The 18,298-nt window shown below is 43.8% G+C and overlaps 1 protein-coding gene across 4 annotated transcripts in view; it reads left to right on the top strand.

The window, feature by feature from the left end:
* Positions 1-18,298, top strand: part of LOC116942267 (dynein axonemal heavy chain 3-like) — an 859,832-nt gene that overhangs the window by 606,219 nt on the left and 235,315 nt on the right. For all 4 annotated transcript variants that reach the window (XM_032953964.2, XM_032953963.2, XM_032953966.2 and 1 more), the window contains 2 exons: positions 10,137-10,237; positions 16,916-17,030. In XM_032953964.2, the coding sequence (XP_032809855.2) occupies positions 10,137-10,237; positions 16,916-17,030 (216 nt within the window). The remainder of the gene's footprint in view (positions 1-10,136; positions 10,238-16,915; positions 17,031-18,298) is intronic.

The following is an 18,298-nucleotide window of genomic DNA, read 5'->3' as shown; positions in this document are numbered from 1 at the left end:
TCGAGTCGCGCTATGCGAGGTCTGTCTGTAGTGGGGGTTTTATGAGAAAAAAAACACTCGCCGTAGTTTTGAAGACTTTATCGTGTTATTTTTCCTGACGGTTCCGAATCCGTGCCCGGTGGATTTGCTGCTTTATTAGGCTCTGCTTTGTTGAAGATGGCCCAGCGAGGCGCTTTGGCCCCCAGTGGTTAGCGCACTGCACTGTGAACCCGATGACCTGAGTTTGATTACTGAACGTGGCTAAAGTCAGTTCAGAGTAATATCAAAATTGTTGACCCCTTGGCTGATTCATCCTAGGGAGGTCCTCATTCCGGCAGTGAATTTACAAGAGACAAAACATTATTTTACTTCTATTATCGATACGAGTCCGTGTCTTGAAAACGTATGCTTGTATTTATATTAATACTGGTCAGGTAACACTGGTGTAACACTAAACACAATAGGTCCTGAACCCAAATCCAGTCTTGCGTTTGCCCGGCCTATCTCTTTAGAGGCGATACATTGAATTTATTATTGTGGGAGTTCAACAGCAGTTGTTTGTTTTGGGAAGACTGATCCACCCTGTAGGGATGCGGAGTTCCCACCACTGGCTAAGGGCACCACGTTGGCAAGATGTTAACTACCTCGCCTGGTATACAAGATGTTGTTGGTTCGATCCCGACCCTGACGCCTCCTGTATATTTGGGGTTTGCGTGTTCTCTCTCCCCGTGGTCGCGTGGATTTTTCTCCGGGTCCTCCGGTTTTCCCTCCACATTTAAAATCAGCGTCACGCGTTTTAGAGAATTTGTCTGCTATACATTTCCACATGATAAGCCACTTTAATGGGCTATCATTTTGTGGCCAGGTCGCTTCTGAAAAAGAGCTACATAGCTCAGTGGGCCTTACCTGGTAAATACAAAATATCTTAGTTAATAGTTTAGTAAATGAACAATGCTGCACGCTAATTTCAGCAGAGACATGCGCTTTGGTAGAGCCACGCGAGCAATCTCCCACGGTGGCTCTTCTCGACCTTCTCACGTCTGTGATTTTAAACACCACCTTTTCATAAATGGCTGCACCTCATCGAAGAAACAGCCTCGCAAACAAAACCCTGTAGCTTTTATCTCACAGGTACGTTCCAAGGCTATGTATCCCCGACTGTCCGATGCGGGTCTGAGTCATTGTTAATTGTATAAGAACGCCTTGGCCAAGTGTATTGCCGCAGCTCGCTCCAGTGATGTAGGTTCATTTACACCAGGGGTCACCAAACTACGACGTCAGTCCATCAGGCCCACCGATGGTACTTGAATTTGGTTGATAAAAACGTATGGAACACGAGACCCTGTGATACAATTTAAATATTATGTTTAGAATACTGGGAGATATTCACGCGTGCGGAGACCTCCTTACTGCTATGTGCCTTAAATTTACTATTTTAAATTTTAAATTATTGTCTCTAGATGTTCTTGTTTATTGTAATGTTTGCTTATTTCGCGCCATCACAAGTACTTCCCCGGCTCGTGGTAGCTCCGCCTACGCTCTGACGTTACCATGGTTTCCATGGCAACGTCATGGCAACACGTCACCATGGTTTCCATGGCAACACACACAAACACGCATCTTTCCCGCCCCCAATTATTGAACAGAATGTTTATGCGGCCCGCGATCGTCATTCCATCAGTTATCCGGCCCGCTGTGAAAAAAAGTTTGGTGACCCCTGATTTACATGTACACAATGTTTGAGTGCTATCACAGTTACATCACTGTAGTGCTATGATCATATCATTGACCATGAACATAAATTATTTTATTTCAGTAACATAGCTTCAAACTTACGTTGGACAACCCGGGACATGTTAGGCAAGTTGCGTACCGAAACGTATTTTTTTTTTTTGGGTTGCATCTTCCTTTCAGCAAATCTGTTTGTGTAAACACATCTGCCTCCCATAAGCAAAGTGATCATAAATATACATTGAGCTGCAAGATTGCACCATATGAAAGTGCTATGTTTTACTCAGATTCTCAATGTTATAATACATGCAGACTCTCACAGTTATATACCCACTACCTATTCAATCAAGGTACATTCGCATTTATGACTTGCCTATTACAGTTCTCATGGTTTAGCGTCGATCTAGCTGGGCTTGCAATGTAATGTAATTGCAAATGACCATTTAATTGCACAAACAATTAGCAGTGCGCCAGGGATATTGCCAGTATAGGCCTCCCATGCTGGGTGCTTTTCATGGTTTTGCAAGTCAACAAATGCACACGGATATAATATGCTTGTTGTCCATTTTATGAGTGAATTGGGAAGATCAGTCAAAGGTAACGTGCTACAAAATACTACTGATGCCAAAACCTACTGACTGAACAGAATATTTTTGGGGGCCGAGGCAAAAATGTCACATGCTATAAAACGTTGCGAGTCATCGCTAGAAGAAGAAGAAGAAAAACCTGCAATGCTTGCAAGATCTTCACGGCCATACAAACGGCAGCCCTGATCTAGGCACCAGCCGTAAAAGTCACTGGTTGCCACACCAGCTGGGGGCTTTTAATACAGCAATCAGAAAGACAAGATTCACAATTGAAAAAAAGAATCGCTTTTCCAATTTACCCTTTTACTGTTTACAATGGGGACAACTGTTTTTTTTTCCACCAATAAATGTAAATTTCGAGAAACATTCACATCATAGGACCCCTTTTGCCAGTATCAAAGTACGAAAAATAATAGAGGTTTTTACTGTTTCTGGCAATAAAAAGGTGTTGAGATGTTCAAACACCAAATTGAAACCTTTTACGAGCAGTCAAGTCTGCATGAACTACACGTACTTGTGGCGAACATGCAAAGAAACATTATCTGATACTGGTAGGAACCTCCTGGTTACACCGTCCGTCCGTCGTGCATACAAAAATGGGAGGGGTGGGGCTGGATGCGGAGGGTGGGGAGGGGCTGGGTGGGGAGGGAGGGGCTGGCTGGGGAGGGGAGTGTGGGGAGGGGCTGGGTGGAGAGGGGCTGGTCACCCCGTGGTGCCCTTATAAAACTCAACGTTTAACCTACTCACGCCGGCTTGTTCCCGCCCTCACAGTCGGGCATATTTGCGGAATACACCACGTGGTGCCACCGTTGACCCTGGCCATTGACCGAGCAACCCAACGTTCCTACCAGCTCCCTCCGCAGGAATGTGTTAATTATAGATGCGTTGTCTATGGAACTGACGAAGGCTGTCTCTGGTGTAGGCCAATCAGTTTCAAAGACAATGCCATATATTATCAGACCATGTTTGTTTACACGTTCACCACAAGTACTGCGTGTGGTTCATGCCGATTTGATGCCTTGCAAAAGGTTTCTATTTTGTGTTAGAACACCTTAGGAACATTCATCATCACGTGAAACGCGTCATAAATGTGTCCTCGCTCTTCGAAGTAAGCGTTGGATGTAATCATCTCAATTGGTCGTTCCGGAAGCTAGTTGTCGGAAATTCCACATACCCGTGGTGACAATCAGAAAGGAAAAAAAACAGTTGACTTGCCCGAGGTGAATGTGAATGTGAGCCGAGCACTCTGCCACAGGGACACGCGACTGGACGTGAATACGTCCCGAAAAGCCACATTCCCGTCCTGATTAAGTGGTCAGAACACATCACCGCAACGATTTGTTCCCTTGTTGGACGCAGGGATATCCGCCGTGGTTTTACAAATCAAGGGAGCATCATACCACCACTGTGAATCTGGACAAACAAGTGCAAATCCCAAGTATAACATTTACTAATAACTAGATGTAAAATCTAATAATAATAACTTGCCTGTACGGACGGTGAGTCGGGTGGTGAATTATTTCTTTGATTACAAAGGGAAAAGGCTGTCAACAAAAATATATATTTTAAACCGGGGTCCTGTAAGCAGTGGGGTCAACCAAGGCTGTGCATTCATGGGAAATGAATGTGACTATGCTTTGAGAATAACGAATTAGAGTTTCGGCTGCAGCTGTACGCTCACGGTAATTGTGTGCTTGATATACCCTTTTCTTTATATATGTATGCTAATTTGCAACCATATTTGTGCTTATTTATTTATGTACATATCTGCGTATGGTGACTGCGATTGTAATTGAGAATGAGACTTCCGCACGCGCACTCGCACGCACGCAACACATTGTAAGCGTATTTAATTTGCTTTTAATATGGTTGACCCCAATCCTGGCAGAGCTTTTATCGCGCTTATTTGTTGGCTGTGATTAATAAGGCCAGAGAGAGGGACGCGGGAGTGTTGGGAGTATAAAGTGTACATTTTCACGCCCAGTGGGAACCACTAAACAACAGAAGCAACAGGGGAGGCGGGAAAGGAAAAAAAAAGTACAAAATGTGGGGAAGAGATTGATTGCGCATTGCTGTGATAAATGCATCAAGCCGCAGTTGCTTATTTATTTGCTTTCACAGTGGAGGGCTTCTACAGTGGCAGTCAGTTTGACCCTTGCCGAAACGCTGTTCATCTGGGGTCTATAAATATCAATACTTTAGGAAGAGGTTAAACCTACTGGGCTGCAAACAAATGTAAGCAAGCCACCCTCTGTAAGGGGCAGTCTACTGAGATGTTTTTTTCCCACCCCATTCAATGTAAACGTAGGACGTGATTGTAGTTCAGTGCTCTGTCAGCAGTCTCCATTCGGTACAACAGGTCTCAAAAGCACCGCTTCAGTAGGCTGAATTTTTATTTTAATGATTGCGGCCATTTATTTCCCCAGTTTTATATTACTAAAATGATGACAATTGTTCACGAGGTATGACTGCCGTGCTTGAGCACGGCTTGTCGTTCTCATGTTAGTCGTCACAGCTGTGTAAAATTATTAAACACATATTCGCATCGTTTTTAATTAAAATAAGTTAAGTCCTGGTGGGTTGCTTTTAATCGGCACGTTTATTAAATCCCACCCATCTCTGTCCACCCGGCCATATACATTAAAACTGTTTTAAACTAAACATGTTTTTTTTATTTTACCACTGAGCTATATAGCTATTTTTCAGAAGCGACTTGGTCACAAAGAATAGCTCAACGAAGTGGCTTATCACGTGGAAATTTTGTCAAATGCTCTAAACGCATGTTCATGAATGTGGAGGGAAAAACCGGAGGGCCCGGAGAAAAATCCACGCAACCACGGGGAGAGAGAGAGAGACACGCAAACTCCAAATATACAACAGCAGGCGTCAGGGTCGGAATCGAACCCACGACCTCCTGTATACCAGGCGAGGTAGTTAACATCTCTATAGAGAGAGACACGCAAACTCCAAATATACAGCAGGTGTCAGGGTCGGTATTGAACCCACGACCTCCTGTATACCAGGCGAGGTAGTTAACATCTCTATAGAGAGAGACAAACAAACTCCAAATATACAGCAGCAGGCGTCAGGGTCGGGATCGAACCCACGACCTCCTGTGTACCAGGCGAGGTTGTTAACATCTAATTTACATGTGTTACCATATAATTAGGTACACTAGAGTTGATCGATCAGCAGGCCACTTGCAGTGGGGTAAAGTGTAAGCACTCTGAGCTCTCCGAGACGTCTGGCAAGCGTGGGCGGGGTAGACCGAGTACTGTCCACATGGGCCGTCTTGAGTGGAGGCCCTTCTGCCAGCAGTGGCGCGAGCAAGCAATTGCAGGGCTGCACCTTTACCTGCTATCGGAATACGTAAGCCTATTGCCTCCGTTTAAAATTCCGAGTCAGATAATGCGTGCTTAATCAGAGTGCGCTCATTCTGCTCATGTGCAGCTTCCAAACGATGTGCAGTTTTAGAGAAACTAATTTCCACGTTGAAGACACCAACGCATGCCTGACCAGCGGATGTTAAAATCACATGCCAGTAGCATATGGGCTAATAACCGTTGAGGCGAATTTAATGGGGTCTGAATAATGACTGACTATAATCTGATCAATTGCCTGAGATTAAATCCACATTTTATGGAAGTCATGTTGTGGCCATTTTAGTTTAATTGTTTAAATTTTACTTTTCAGCTTAAACAACCACTGAGTTTCAGTACCGTCAGATATGAATTTTCTCTGCGCAGCAACCATCACGATTGAATGGCGCATTATCTGGATTATATTACTCATTTTCCCCCCAGTATTTAGGATCAACATTGCATTCAGAGTATGGCTGCAATATATTTTCCACGTGATAAGCCACTTCGTTGAGCTATCATTTGTGACCACGTCGTGAGAATTTGTATTGTTTTATATATTTTTTTATTATTTTATTGTTTCCCTTCAACGTGACTTTACCGAAAGAGCTAAGAATATAATACAAAAGTAGTTCAGTGGGCGATACCTGATAAAATTAAAATAGTTTGGAATATTTGAATCTTTATGATATAGCCAGTGTGTGTGTGTGAACAGATTTGTAAAACTTTTTTGACACTCGGCACAAGTTTAGAGTGCATTTTACATTCCAGAGTGTCGGAAAATATTGCACTTAAAGTAATGTACCGCTCATTGGCTGACTGACATCGCATCAAGTTACCTATCCCCCTTTGATCACATTGTAAATAAAGGATACAATTAAATAATAATATGAACAATGCCCCATGAATTTAAACCTGTCCCTTGCACATGCGTGCATGATACTGTGCGGTTTAAGACAATTGTGCTCGTTAATACTTAGTGGTTCAGGAGTAGGCAAAGTGCTGTTTGTCAAGATTACATTCCAGCTTCTTTTTTTTTACATTGACCCGCTTGGCCTACAAGTTGCCGCTCCTGCTGCAGCACTGGCTGACGTTGTTTTCTTCACCGCTGCCGCACACACACAACCCCACCGGTCAATAGAGAGCGTTTTAAATTAACGAACGTTGGAGGGAAGTTGTTCAGACTTCTGCCTTCTTGCAGTGATATATATATGGGATATATGTTGTATAAACAACACAGCCATAAACCAGAGCTGCCTCTCTCTAGCTCAGAGCCCCCACTACCCACCACCCCCTAACCAAGCCCTCCATTCCCGCCGGGCAGCCTAGATTATACGGCATTTCTCCACCGCTTCCCACTGATTGAATATAACATGCCAATACGTCCAGTTAGCCAAATCCCAGCACGCATGCATATTTAAAACATTGTAAAACACTGTCAATTATAAGCTTTAGAGCAGAGGGACTTTAAATCCCCGTGTCAACCCTTGCATGAAATGGAAAAGCTTCTTACTTTAGCGTCGTGCAACTGCACAGCCATAGGTCTTCCAAGACATCTCGCCAGCATGGATGAATAGCCCAAATTACCCATCTATAGAGTTCCTTTGCAGTTGGGGGCCCCTTCTGCCAGCAGTGGCACAAGCAAGCCATTGCGGGGCTCCAAATGTATCTTCACCACAACCTTCCATGTGGATCGACTGGAGTAGAGAAATAACATGGACTCATTCACGTTGGCGATTGCTATTTGTTTTGCAAGCATCATAATTATTTGGTCGCCCTTCGACAATTTAACGTGACTCTTGTGTCCCTTGTTAAAGGTTTTCCTAGCATAAATCTAATGCAAAAATAAAAGACAATTCACCTCTTGAGTCAACAGTGTTGCGATGTCACGGGGGAAAAAATGTATATACTGCATATAAAATCTGCTGATGTTTTGGGCACTGGCCGTTTAAAAATATATATAGTTTCTTTATTGCCAGCTGAGAACCCGGCGAGTAAAACCATAACTCAGCCGTCTGTCAATGCAACACTGGATGAAGGCCTCCCTGCCGTGCCGTGTTGGTCGACGGCATTGTTTGACCATACTTCAAAATGTCAGTCAGTGCAGATCGGTAAAGTGGAGTCCCTGGACGGGTTCAGATATCACTCACCAGCAACGTTAGCCATGGCCAGGAATCAAACTCGGGTCGCCAGGTGCGTAGTGCAGTGCGCATTAAATGAGGATCATTCAAACCAAGCAGAATGATACTTATTTTATGTGCAATGTGTTTGTGTCTGCCTTCATATATCACGTCTCAAGTTTATTTAACCAGGTGAGAACTCACAAAGGTGTTTTTTTTATGTCATGCACAATACAGTGATTTTCAACGGTAATCTTTGGAATGATGCTCACTTTATAGCGCATTTGAAAGGTTTAATGACGACTGATTTCTTCACGGTCTGTTGTACGAATTATAATCTAACTTTAATGAGCATCTCATAGAGCAGTTTTAGAAATTCGGGCTTGAGAAATTATTGAGAAGCACACTCACTTCGTGTAGTTGTTGTTGAGGATCCGGAGAAGTGGCGAGGCCAAGAAGGCCCAGACTTGATTCAGCAATCTAATTCAGTCAAATTTCATCGATGACTTACAACACAAGCATGGATTTTTTTTTTAAATAAAACCCTCGCTGAATCTCAAGGCTTCTTTTACAAGATAGCCAAATTAGCTTTCGGCTAGTTTTTTTGTTTCCTTCTTGCTTACGATAAAAACTAAACAATGTTTTTTCACTAGGTAAGGTCCACTGAGCTATACAGCTCTCTTTTGTCAGAAGCGACCTGGCCACAAATGATAGCTAATTGAAGTGACTTGTCAGGTGAACATTTTTTAGCAGCCAAATACTGTAAACGTATATTTCTAAACGTGGAGGAAAAAAACCAGAGAACCCGGAGAAAACTCCACGCAACCAAGGGGAGAGAGAGGCATGCAAATTCCAAATATACAGGCATCTGAGTCAGGATCGAACCCGTGACTGCCTGCATACCAGGCGAGGTAATTAACATCTCGCCACCATGGTGAGATGTTAACAGAAGGTGGCCTGGAGAAGTACTCACAGATGCAAGGGAAGAGCACTCAACCTCTGCTCATACAGACCCACTTGCTATACTGCTTCAGGCAAGGCATGGTGTTGCCCGGCGTTTTGAAGCGTTGCATATATGATCTACCAACTGTGCTTGTAAGTTGCCATTCCCACAGTGATGTTGAGGTCCCATCGGCAATAATGAGGACGCACACGAGTATGAGGTGGTAATTAGAGAATCAGCAATTCCCCAATCCCTCTGCTGGCATTCCTCGGGTAAGCTTTGGCTAGGTTACAAGTTAATTATATTTCACAAGTCTGCTTTGACCAGCAGAATGATTTACTTGGCATTGATACACTCGATTTCCTCATTTGGATAAGTCTGGGAGAGGGAATTTTTTTTTAAATCTGTAATGTGTAATGGCATATCGCACAATAATGGGAAACTGTTCACTGAGCTTAAAATATTGGAGAAGCTGTGCAGCTTGTTAAATAGTTGTTATCAGACTGCTCTGAGTTATTTTCAGTCAAAGTAATTATCACATTGCTGCTTCAGTGAACTTATACATAAAATAACAAGTTAATCACTGAGAGGAAAGGAATATCTCAACGTTTCAGTTAAGTAGACCTCAAGAAATTCAGAAAGCCAGTCACGATTCTCCATGCCTGCCAGTGATTAAAGCATGTTATTCTTTTTTAAGAAATTATTATTTCGAATCAAAGCGCCTCCCTGTTAAAAAATGAGCTGTGGGTCTTGCACTCATCTCTGGTGGTGTTCCTGAATACAGGTGGAAAGTCCATGTTCTCATGGCGGGGACCAGTATCTCAGTAGCATGACGACTGTTGGCCGGTGGATATTAAAGAACAAACGGTGTTCGTTGATATTGTTTTACTCAAAATAGCAGGCAAATTTTCCAAGTAAAGCTAGTCATTTAGGCTTCTTTATGTAGAGGTTATAAATAAGAAATAATGTATGTTCTAAAGACAGCAAAAAAATCAGTTTAATTGCACACCCCTTCACTTTCACGGATATTGTTCCACCAGCAAGTTGGTGTCTGGAGGCTCACGAAGGTTTTTGTGGGTATATAAGTAACTGTTGTTATCCAGTCATGATCATGAATGATGAAAATTAACATGTATGGACGTATGTTGAACTTCTTTCGCGTCATACGTAGCCGAACGTGCTAATCGGCGGTGCGGGGGAAAGCCAACAAACTAAACACAAAATGCAGTTCTAAAGAAATACGTTTTCAATCTCTATATTTAAAAGTGCATAACTCCAGTGGCTTCCTAATATCGGAAGGAAGAGCATTCGAAGTGGCCGCAGAAATGCATCTAAAAGCGCGCGATGCGGTGACCGTCTTTGTTCAATGGTGATAAATAAACACCCCCCCCCCCTTTTTTTTGTTTGTTCCATTTAGCTGTGCTTGATGAGCGGAGAGATCATCCAGATGACACCGCACCAGAACATGATCTTTGAGGTGCTGGACTTGGAGCAGGCCTCACCAGCTACTGTGAGCAGGTATGGTCGCCCATCTGCGAGCCTGCAGGACAATCACAACGGAACTGCGTTGGCTTTTGGCCATTGTGCTGTACAGCTCTGCGGTGCGTTTTTTCGGTTGTGTCACGTCTGGCGTTTCGCTCCACTTGCAGGAAGCTCCTGAAATAAGCTCCCGGCAAGGGGAGCGAAACGTCTGGACAGCGTGCTGAACGATACGCATGGCACAACCCAAAAAAACTTTACGGTGGAAATAATTTTCAAAGAAAACACGTGAGGACCCAGTTCACAGGTTGCCCAAATGTTGTCATCCAATTTATTTTGATAAAACGTGCCAATGTATCCGTTATCGGCATTAAGAAACTCGCGAAGATGATGTGTTTTGGCCGTTTTGTCAAGATGTGAATCTAACGAATGAAAACCCATACACAACTTGTGCACGCGTTGAGTGCAAGACAGAGCAAATTGTCATCTACTCGGGACACGGGTGTGGCGGTGCGCGCTTGTGACGCGCTGCATGCAGCATGGCCTAGTGGGTTGTGCTGACGCAGTATGCCGGAGACAATCACCTGCAAGGCTACAGACAGCCTGTGGAAAGCAGTACAGCAAGGAGGCCGTTGACATCTGCTGCGTGTACTTGTGCTCTCCTTATTATACGTACGTTTTATCGAGGGCGTCTGCTTTCGTCACATCCTAAAAAAAAAACACTCAGTGAGGAATTGATCAAACATCCTAAGCAGGACCCTCCTGGAAGAAAAAAAAAAAATTCAGAATTACTTGAGGCTTTTCTGGGTAAATACGTAGGTACGTACGTTGAACTTCTTTAGCGCCGTACATTGCCAACCGTGCTCATCCGAGGTGCGGGTGAAGGACAAAATAACAATCATTTCATGAATGTCCCAGCAATGTGCAGCCATAGGTTTTACGAATTGGGTAACGTGACAATGCAGCAGTACCCTCGATTGTAATAACGGTCAACTAATTAATGACCCTCGGATCCCTTGAGTCATGACCGTGCAACTGTTATCTCTTTACATGTTGTTGTGCCAGTGTGCATTTAACTGTTTTATTACATACAAAGCCTGTTTTCAAAATTAGCTTTCATGATGCGTCTTGTTGGGGGTCTGTAATGGCAGAGCTCACATCACAGAATGTGGATTCTGTTTGCAGATAGCAAGCCCATGTGGCAATCAAGAACACACATTTGTTTCATTATATATGATTATATTCTCACATGTTCAAACTGGCTAAACAGCTGCTGAGCTTGCCCTGGCTGAGAATACATAAATATATGGTCATATTCTTGACAAAGAGGGGCAGAAACAAACATCCTGGGTCAATTGCCTATGCTTGCCGATGGAAACATCGGCATGCTTTTGTTTATCATGTATAAAGGAACATCAACCAACATTCATGGCTGCGTGGTGACACTTGATTGGTTTATGAGTTCTGCAATCCCCACTCTCCTTTGTGAGAAATGTTTTATTTTATTTTCAAGCTATAGCTTGAATATGTATGGCACAGTAGCTTCCTTCCACTTGGTTAATTACACAAGATCAGGAGGCAATTAGAGCTAGCTATATTTGGTCAAATCGCTGGTGTATAATGACCTTTTCTTACAAAGCGTTAGGATATATTTCGTACTCTTAAGCAGACAAATCTCCTTGCCCTAGCTGAGAGCGACTGTCTAATTTTGCGGGTTTCTTTACACATTTTGTTCATAGTAGCTGCCAAGTAGCTGCCATAAGGAATGCTGTGTGCTGGTAATCAATAGTCTCTGCAACGCCTCCCTTTTTTGCTCATCATTTTAATGATAATGCAAGAAAAAGCAGCAGCATTAGTCGGCTGGGTAGCCTAGTCATTAGCACGCTTGCCACCGAGCCAGTTTTTACAAGGTTAACGATTCTATTCCCATAGCTGTCGGCTAATTTCTCAGACTTATTACCAAAGCGCACTGTTTGCTGTGGATACTTAAGGCCTTCTGGGGTCATGCACAAGACCGCTGAACCATACGATGTTCTGACACACTCTGTTCACGTACTGTACGCCATTGTCACTGATATTTCAGGCTATACCAAGATGATAAGACTCAAATAAGTTGAAACCAGTGCAGATTTATTTGCTTCTATTCTAGATTTGAAGCTTTCGTGACTGCAAGGATCCATACTCTTTGGTTCTATTCGGTAAAGTCACATAGGTAAAAAAAATAAAACAACAAAAATCACGACGTTTCGTCGGCCACAACACAAGAGCTTCGTCCCAACAAGTCTGTCCCTTTCACCTGAAGAAGGCCACTTATGTTGTGGCCGAAACGTCGTGATTTTTGTTGTTTTATTTTTTTACCTACGTGACTTTACCAAATAGAACCAAAGAGTATTTATTTGATTCTTTGGCTATTATGACCCAGAAAAGGACAAGTCATCGTTAGATTATCTATATGTTATTTCAAGCTGAATAACATTCTCTCTACATGATGCCAACACTAGTCTCCTTATGTCGATGGCTAGTATAACTGTAGTGGAGTATGAAGGTGTGTTGTGGAAATTGCCCAGTTGCATGATCACACGGACAGTGTGGGTTTATCTGGGGTCAGCCTATGGAGAAGGCGTAAACAGTGTGGGTCGTCTTAGGACAGGCAAGTGCAAAGTCTGAAATGATGAGGTAACGGTTGGGCCAATTAAGCCAGAAGATCAGCAACGGCGGTGATTGGTTGGTACTGGTGCTGGGGCTGGAGAGGCGTCGAGAAGTCTGGCGAGAAACAGGTGCGATGGTCACACGGAGGTCTGTTGAGACGCGGGTTAATTAATTGGGGGTGTAATGAGAGGGGTATAAGAGCGGGAGTCGGAGTCAACTGAGGAGGTTGTTGAGAGGTGGTTGAATGGTGAAGAGCTTGGAGATGGGTTGAAGTTGAAGACGCTGTGTGTGGAGGAGCTGAGGAGAATAGCCAGCAGTGGAGAGAGCAAAGCGGAGCTGAGAAGAGACAGCAGAGTTAACAGAGTTATAGTGAACGAGATAGCTAGCAGTGGAGTGAGCGTAGTGATAGCGGAGCTAAAGTCGCTGTGTGCGAAGACGCTGTGTGCGGAGAAGTGAAGTGATAGTGGGGAGACAAAGGTGGCGAGCGAGACGAGCGGAGCACGGCGAGCGAGCCATGGTGACCAGGATACTGTGGAGTGTGGAGGACATGTTGAATGTTGTAAATAAAGTGGTGTTTGAAGAAAGACAGAAGTTGTCCACGTAAAGTCAAACACTACATTTGTATTCAGTTCCAATAAGGACCCATTACAATATTCAGATCTTGTCATGCCATTATTGCAGTAGTCAAACCGCTGCCATTTAATTGTAAAATTGATAGTGCTATCACCGAAATATAGTTTTTACTCTTCCTTGTCATGCCATCTGTTTCAAACATCACCCGTTCATGACTCATTCCTGTGTCTTTCCATGAGCATTCAGTTACCCTTTTGGGAGAGGAGTCCAATCTGTGTGTGTGTTAGGGTTAGCACGCTGCGCTACGAACCTGGCGACCCCGGTTCGGTTCCCGCTTACGGCCAACACCAGTGACGATACCTGAACAGATCCTGCACCTCCGCGAGGCCGACTCAGCCTCAAATAAGTACCTGATGTGATGTGTAAGCATCACCACTAGGGAGACAAAGGCGGCCGGGCGTGGTGTTGGTCACCCACCCCCTCGTGTGCCGTGCCAGCCTTCATAGGTGCTCGCTAACAGCACTTGCCCCAACAGTCTGTTAAGACTATACGGGGGATCTTTGTCTTTATATATGTTTGCTTTCACTCAGCCTTAAATGAGTACCTGGTGTGGTATATAAATATTGGGGATGGGGAGACGAAGGTGGACAGGTTGTGGTGCTGGCCACCCATTCCGTCGTGTGCTGTTTCGGCCTTGATAGGTGCTGCTCGCAAACAGAACTTGCCCCAACAGCCTGTGTAGGCGACAGGGGGAGGATCGTTGTCTTTGTGTGTGTGGTTGCATGGAGGCATAAACATCCGTGGTTTTGCGAGTATGTATCGCTGTATGTTTTGGGTTCAGTGTTAACTTTGCTTAAGGCAGAACGAAATACATTTAGTTAAGTATTGCCTGTGCCGATTTGCCACACGTTGCCTACCTGCTGTTGGTGGTACCCTAAGTGCATTGTGGGTGCAGGCTGGCTACAGGTGGATGAACAAACAATTCATTCAATATGTTTATATAAATGTTTAGTTGTTGAGAAAGTTTGTTGTTCCATTCGGGCCCATGATTGCTTGCAACAATAAAATAAAATGACAAAACCGAATTCAATTAAGGTTAAGTGCAAATATTATCATTGTAGATATGTAACGTCATGGAGTTTCGATTTTCTCAGTTGGTGTGCTTATATCGGAGTCAAGGTTTGTTATTTTAACAGCTGTAATAGCTTGGACGTCGTATAAACCATACTCCCTAATCTCATCATGGACATTAACGACCAGACACAATAAACACATGGTATTCCCAAAAACAACACGTGGCAGACTTTCATGAACAGCTTACAGTGGGCTACCCTGGCTGTACATAATCGTCATTAACAATACACACAATACAATAGTGTGAAGCCCTGTGTCAATCTACTATTGGATGGCCTCTCAATGCTGTGTCAGTCACGGGGCTTGTATGAACATATTTTACTCTTATGATAATTGCAGCCATGCATATGCATACTACTTCGGCCTAACGGTTTGTTGGAGCGTAAATTCAACAACATTTGCAATTTGAGTACGACGTTTTGCTGGTGATTATTAATTGGCACATTTTGTTTACGTGACAAACCTTGCTAATTGGCTGTGTCGGGTGGTGGTGGGTTAACGACACATTTATACTTGCGCGATCTGACCAAAAAAAACCCCCTTTAATTGGAATCAATATTCGTCGCGAAAGTCTACATGTGAAACTGACGTGACATAAAGTTACCGTTGGTTTAGTTTGGCACAGGTAAAACCGATTCGATGTGGAATCTGGTTACACAATAGACACCTGGTTACAGCAAACAAAACCCACGAACAAACCAATACCAAACCGACTGCACATGGTCAAGTTCCGATTGGCAAGGTTGTGTATCAGCATGGTACAATCACTACAAAGAATACAACGAGGCTGGTAGAACGCATCTCACGCGAGCAATTATTGGATGCAAAGCAGCACCAAGGTCGGTAATATTGGGGAAAAAAACAGCGTAAAGTCTGCAAAGCAGAGAGGATGAATTGCACGCAGACTTGAAAGGAAATCCGAGGTCCAATATTGATTTAGAGTAGGACAAGGATGGTAAGGTGTTGATCCCAAAAGTTTTCATTCGGTTATTCCAGAGATTGTGAGGCCACCACACGGAAGGTATTTAAACCGAGTTTAGTTCATCACATGAGGTGGGTGGGAGGGGGGGGCACTTTGAGCAGCAGCATTGAGGAGCTTCTAAGAATATGGGAATTAATTTGGGGGATTAAATCATGCAGGTGATATTTGCGAAAATGAAAAAAAAACACACTCGCACTCTTTATTATGTAATAAAATATAAATAAATACTGTTATATGTTTAATTGCTTGAAGAAAACTATATTTTGACCCCTGGTTAATGATGCAGATTAACGTTTCCACACAGCAAATCTTTATAAAGCAACTTATAAACAGTTGTGACTTCACTGAATCTCATCAATGACGTAGTCAAAAGTCAAAGTATGCCTCCACGCTCACACATTGCAGCAGTGCTCATCGCCATTGGTGGTCCGAGGCTGGTGATGGAAATTCCATATTCCTATGGCTGAGACCCTTTTCTCTATTAGACAAATGCAGTCAGCCGCCCGCAAAGTGGTACTTATTTATAGATCCTGGAGAGATGAAGGGCTGAATTGACTCCTGACCAAGAATTTAACTTGTAACCTAAATGTGAAGTGAGCAGTATAATGTAGTCTACGATCACAATTGCCACTTGATTGTTAAACATTGTTTTTTTAACCGCCCGTTCATTTCTGAACGATCCAACATCTGTCTACATGCTCTGCCTTGCCTTGTGTGTGGCTGCCCTTGCCTGCCAACATCACAAGTCATCGTATTCTGCTTGTTGCCGCGTTGGTCCCGGAGCAATTTGAAAGTTCACAATGGGACATGTTAATGGTTGAAGCATGTGTTGAGCACGGATGTTAAAGGAGATGATGAATAATAATAATGGTTTTTTTCGTGCCCTATACTTCGGGGCATCTCAAAACACTCGACAGCATCGCATCTCATCTCAACGCATTTGAATTGAGCACCCCCAGTAGCAGCTCTCCCGTGGATACAAGGTCACTTAGCACCTGGCCTGCAAACAGGCATTAGTTTGCTGGTAGGGGGCGATGATTGATGTGTAAATACAATTGAGTAATTTGCAGGTAATTTTTGGAATTTGGCAAATTTGGAGATCATGTGACTCAACATGTAGTGAGTGGGCACCTAGAGGTTTATGACTCGGGTGAATACCTTAGGACAGATTGTGGGAGGTCAGGTGTCAACAGTGTAACTTTTTGGGGGATCTGGTCTAGGATGGAATGCATTGTGAGTTGTGGTTTAGGATGGAATGCATCATCTATCTGCATGACCTCTTCATTGCACTCACTCTCTGCGTCTCACTTCTCTGATTATCCATGCGTTCTGCTGCCTCACGACCTCTTGCCGCCTGTCCGTCCGTCTCTCTGCCACAGGTGTGGAATGATCTACATGGAGCCGACAGATCTGGGCTGGCAGCCGCTTGTGCAGTCGTGGCTCAGAACTGAGCTCCCAGCGGCACTGAGCCAGCAGCACAGAGCCACTGTGAAAGTACGTCGTCTCTCCCACCGCCAAGGCTCACTCTCCGAACGGGAGGTGTTAACTACCTCGCCCGGTATACAGGAGGGCGTGAGTTGGATCCCAACCCTGCGGCCTGTATATTTGGAGTTTGCATGTGTCTTTCTCCCCATGGTCGCGTGGATTTTTCCCCGGGCCCTCCGATTTTTCACTCCACATGTAGAATTTAGCACTTATGCTTACTGGAAAGCACAGACAAATTAACGGTGTCTCAGAATTACGTGTTTTTGTTAATTTGAACGAGACACTGATACAAATGTAACAGCATTACAAGAGTCTGCTTCATTGGCACACATAAACACAGTGACATTTAGTTCAAACAGCTACAAGGCCATCGTGGCCAATATTTTCTGGTCACATTTGTTAAAGTAGACAAATCATGGATTGGTTTAAACTTTCAGATTAACATCAGCAGGGAATTGGCCTGGTCAACAAATGTGGTTTGGTGGCTATCCAACACAGCCAAACAAATTAAGTTGTCACGTGGACAAAGGTGCCATTTGATTGTGTTTTTCAACAAACAGGTTAAAACTGAAAAGCAAGCAAATGTTAACAAGTTTGTTCGACGTTTCACAGGAGATCACAATCAGCATCACCAGGTGATAACAAGAGCTCAGATCTTAAGTGAATGCGCTTCCTGATCTGGGACCTAAAATAGGTTCCATGACATTATCAAAACAGTGATGCAGGTGAACCAGAATTGATAATTTGCAATGTCTGCCTGCTGAATTGGGTGCGCTAAACTGATGATACTACTCACCATTGGTTCCAAATCGGTAGCTAAGATGATACTCAATTGGCAGGAGTCAATCTCTGTGAATTACCACCAACTATTTACTTCCCAGAAAGTGTTGATAATCTTAACCATTTCCCCATCGTAGGAAAGATGGGTTCATTTGATCCCAAACCGGGATACGAACCCGCAACCTTCCGGTTTGGAGTCGAGCACTTAATCCCCACAGTCCCACCTCACGAATTGTATTTTCGTTGTTGTTCCAGGTCGAGTGCATAATAACAGTGGCTCAACCGCCTGCATATACTTAAAGTCGCTTGGATGGTCACTCGAGTTGATGCAAATGAGAGGCACACGTTTCACGTCCTTTTCTGGCAGACAGGAGTGTCGAATAAATTAAGTCGCAGCATATGCAAGAGTGGCGATATGTTAATTACCTCGCCTGGTACGCAGGAGGTTGAGGATTCGATCCCCACCCTGAGTCATCTATATTTGGAGTTTTGCATGT

The sequence above is a fragment of the Petromyzon marinus genome, chromosome 14 (genome assembly GCF_048934315.1).
Source record: "Petromyzon marinus isolate PM22_M1 ecotype Great Lakes invasive population chromosome 14, UKy_Petmar_22M1.pri1.0, whole genome shotgun sequence".
NCBI lineage: Eukaryota > Metazoa > Chordata > Hyperoartia > Petromyzontiformes > Petromyzontidae > Petromyzon > Petromyzon marinus.
Note: the sequence above shows the minus strand (reverse complement) of the source record. Positions and strands in the feature narration are given on the sequence as shown.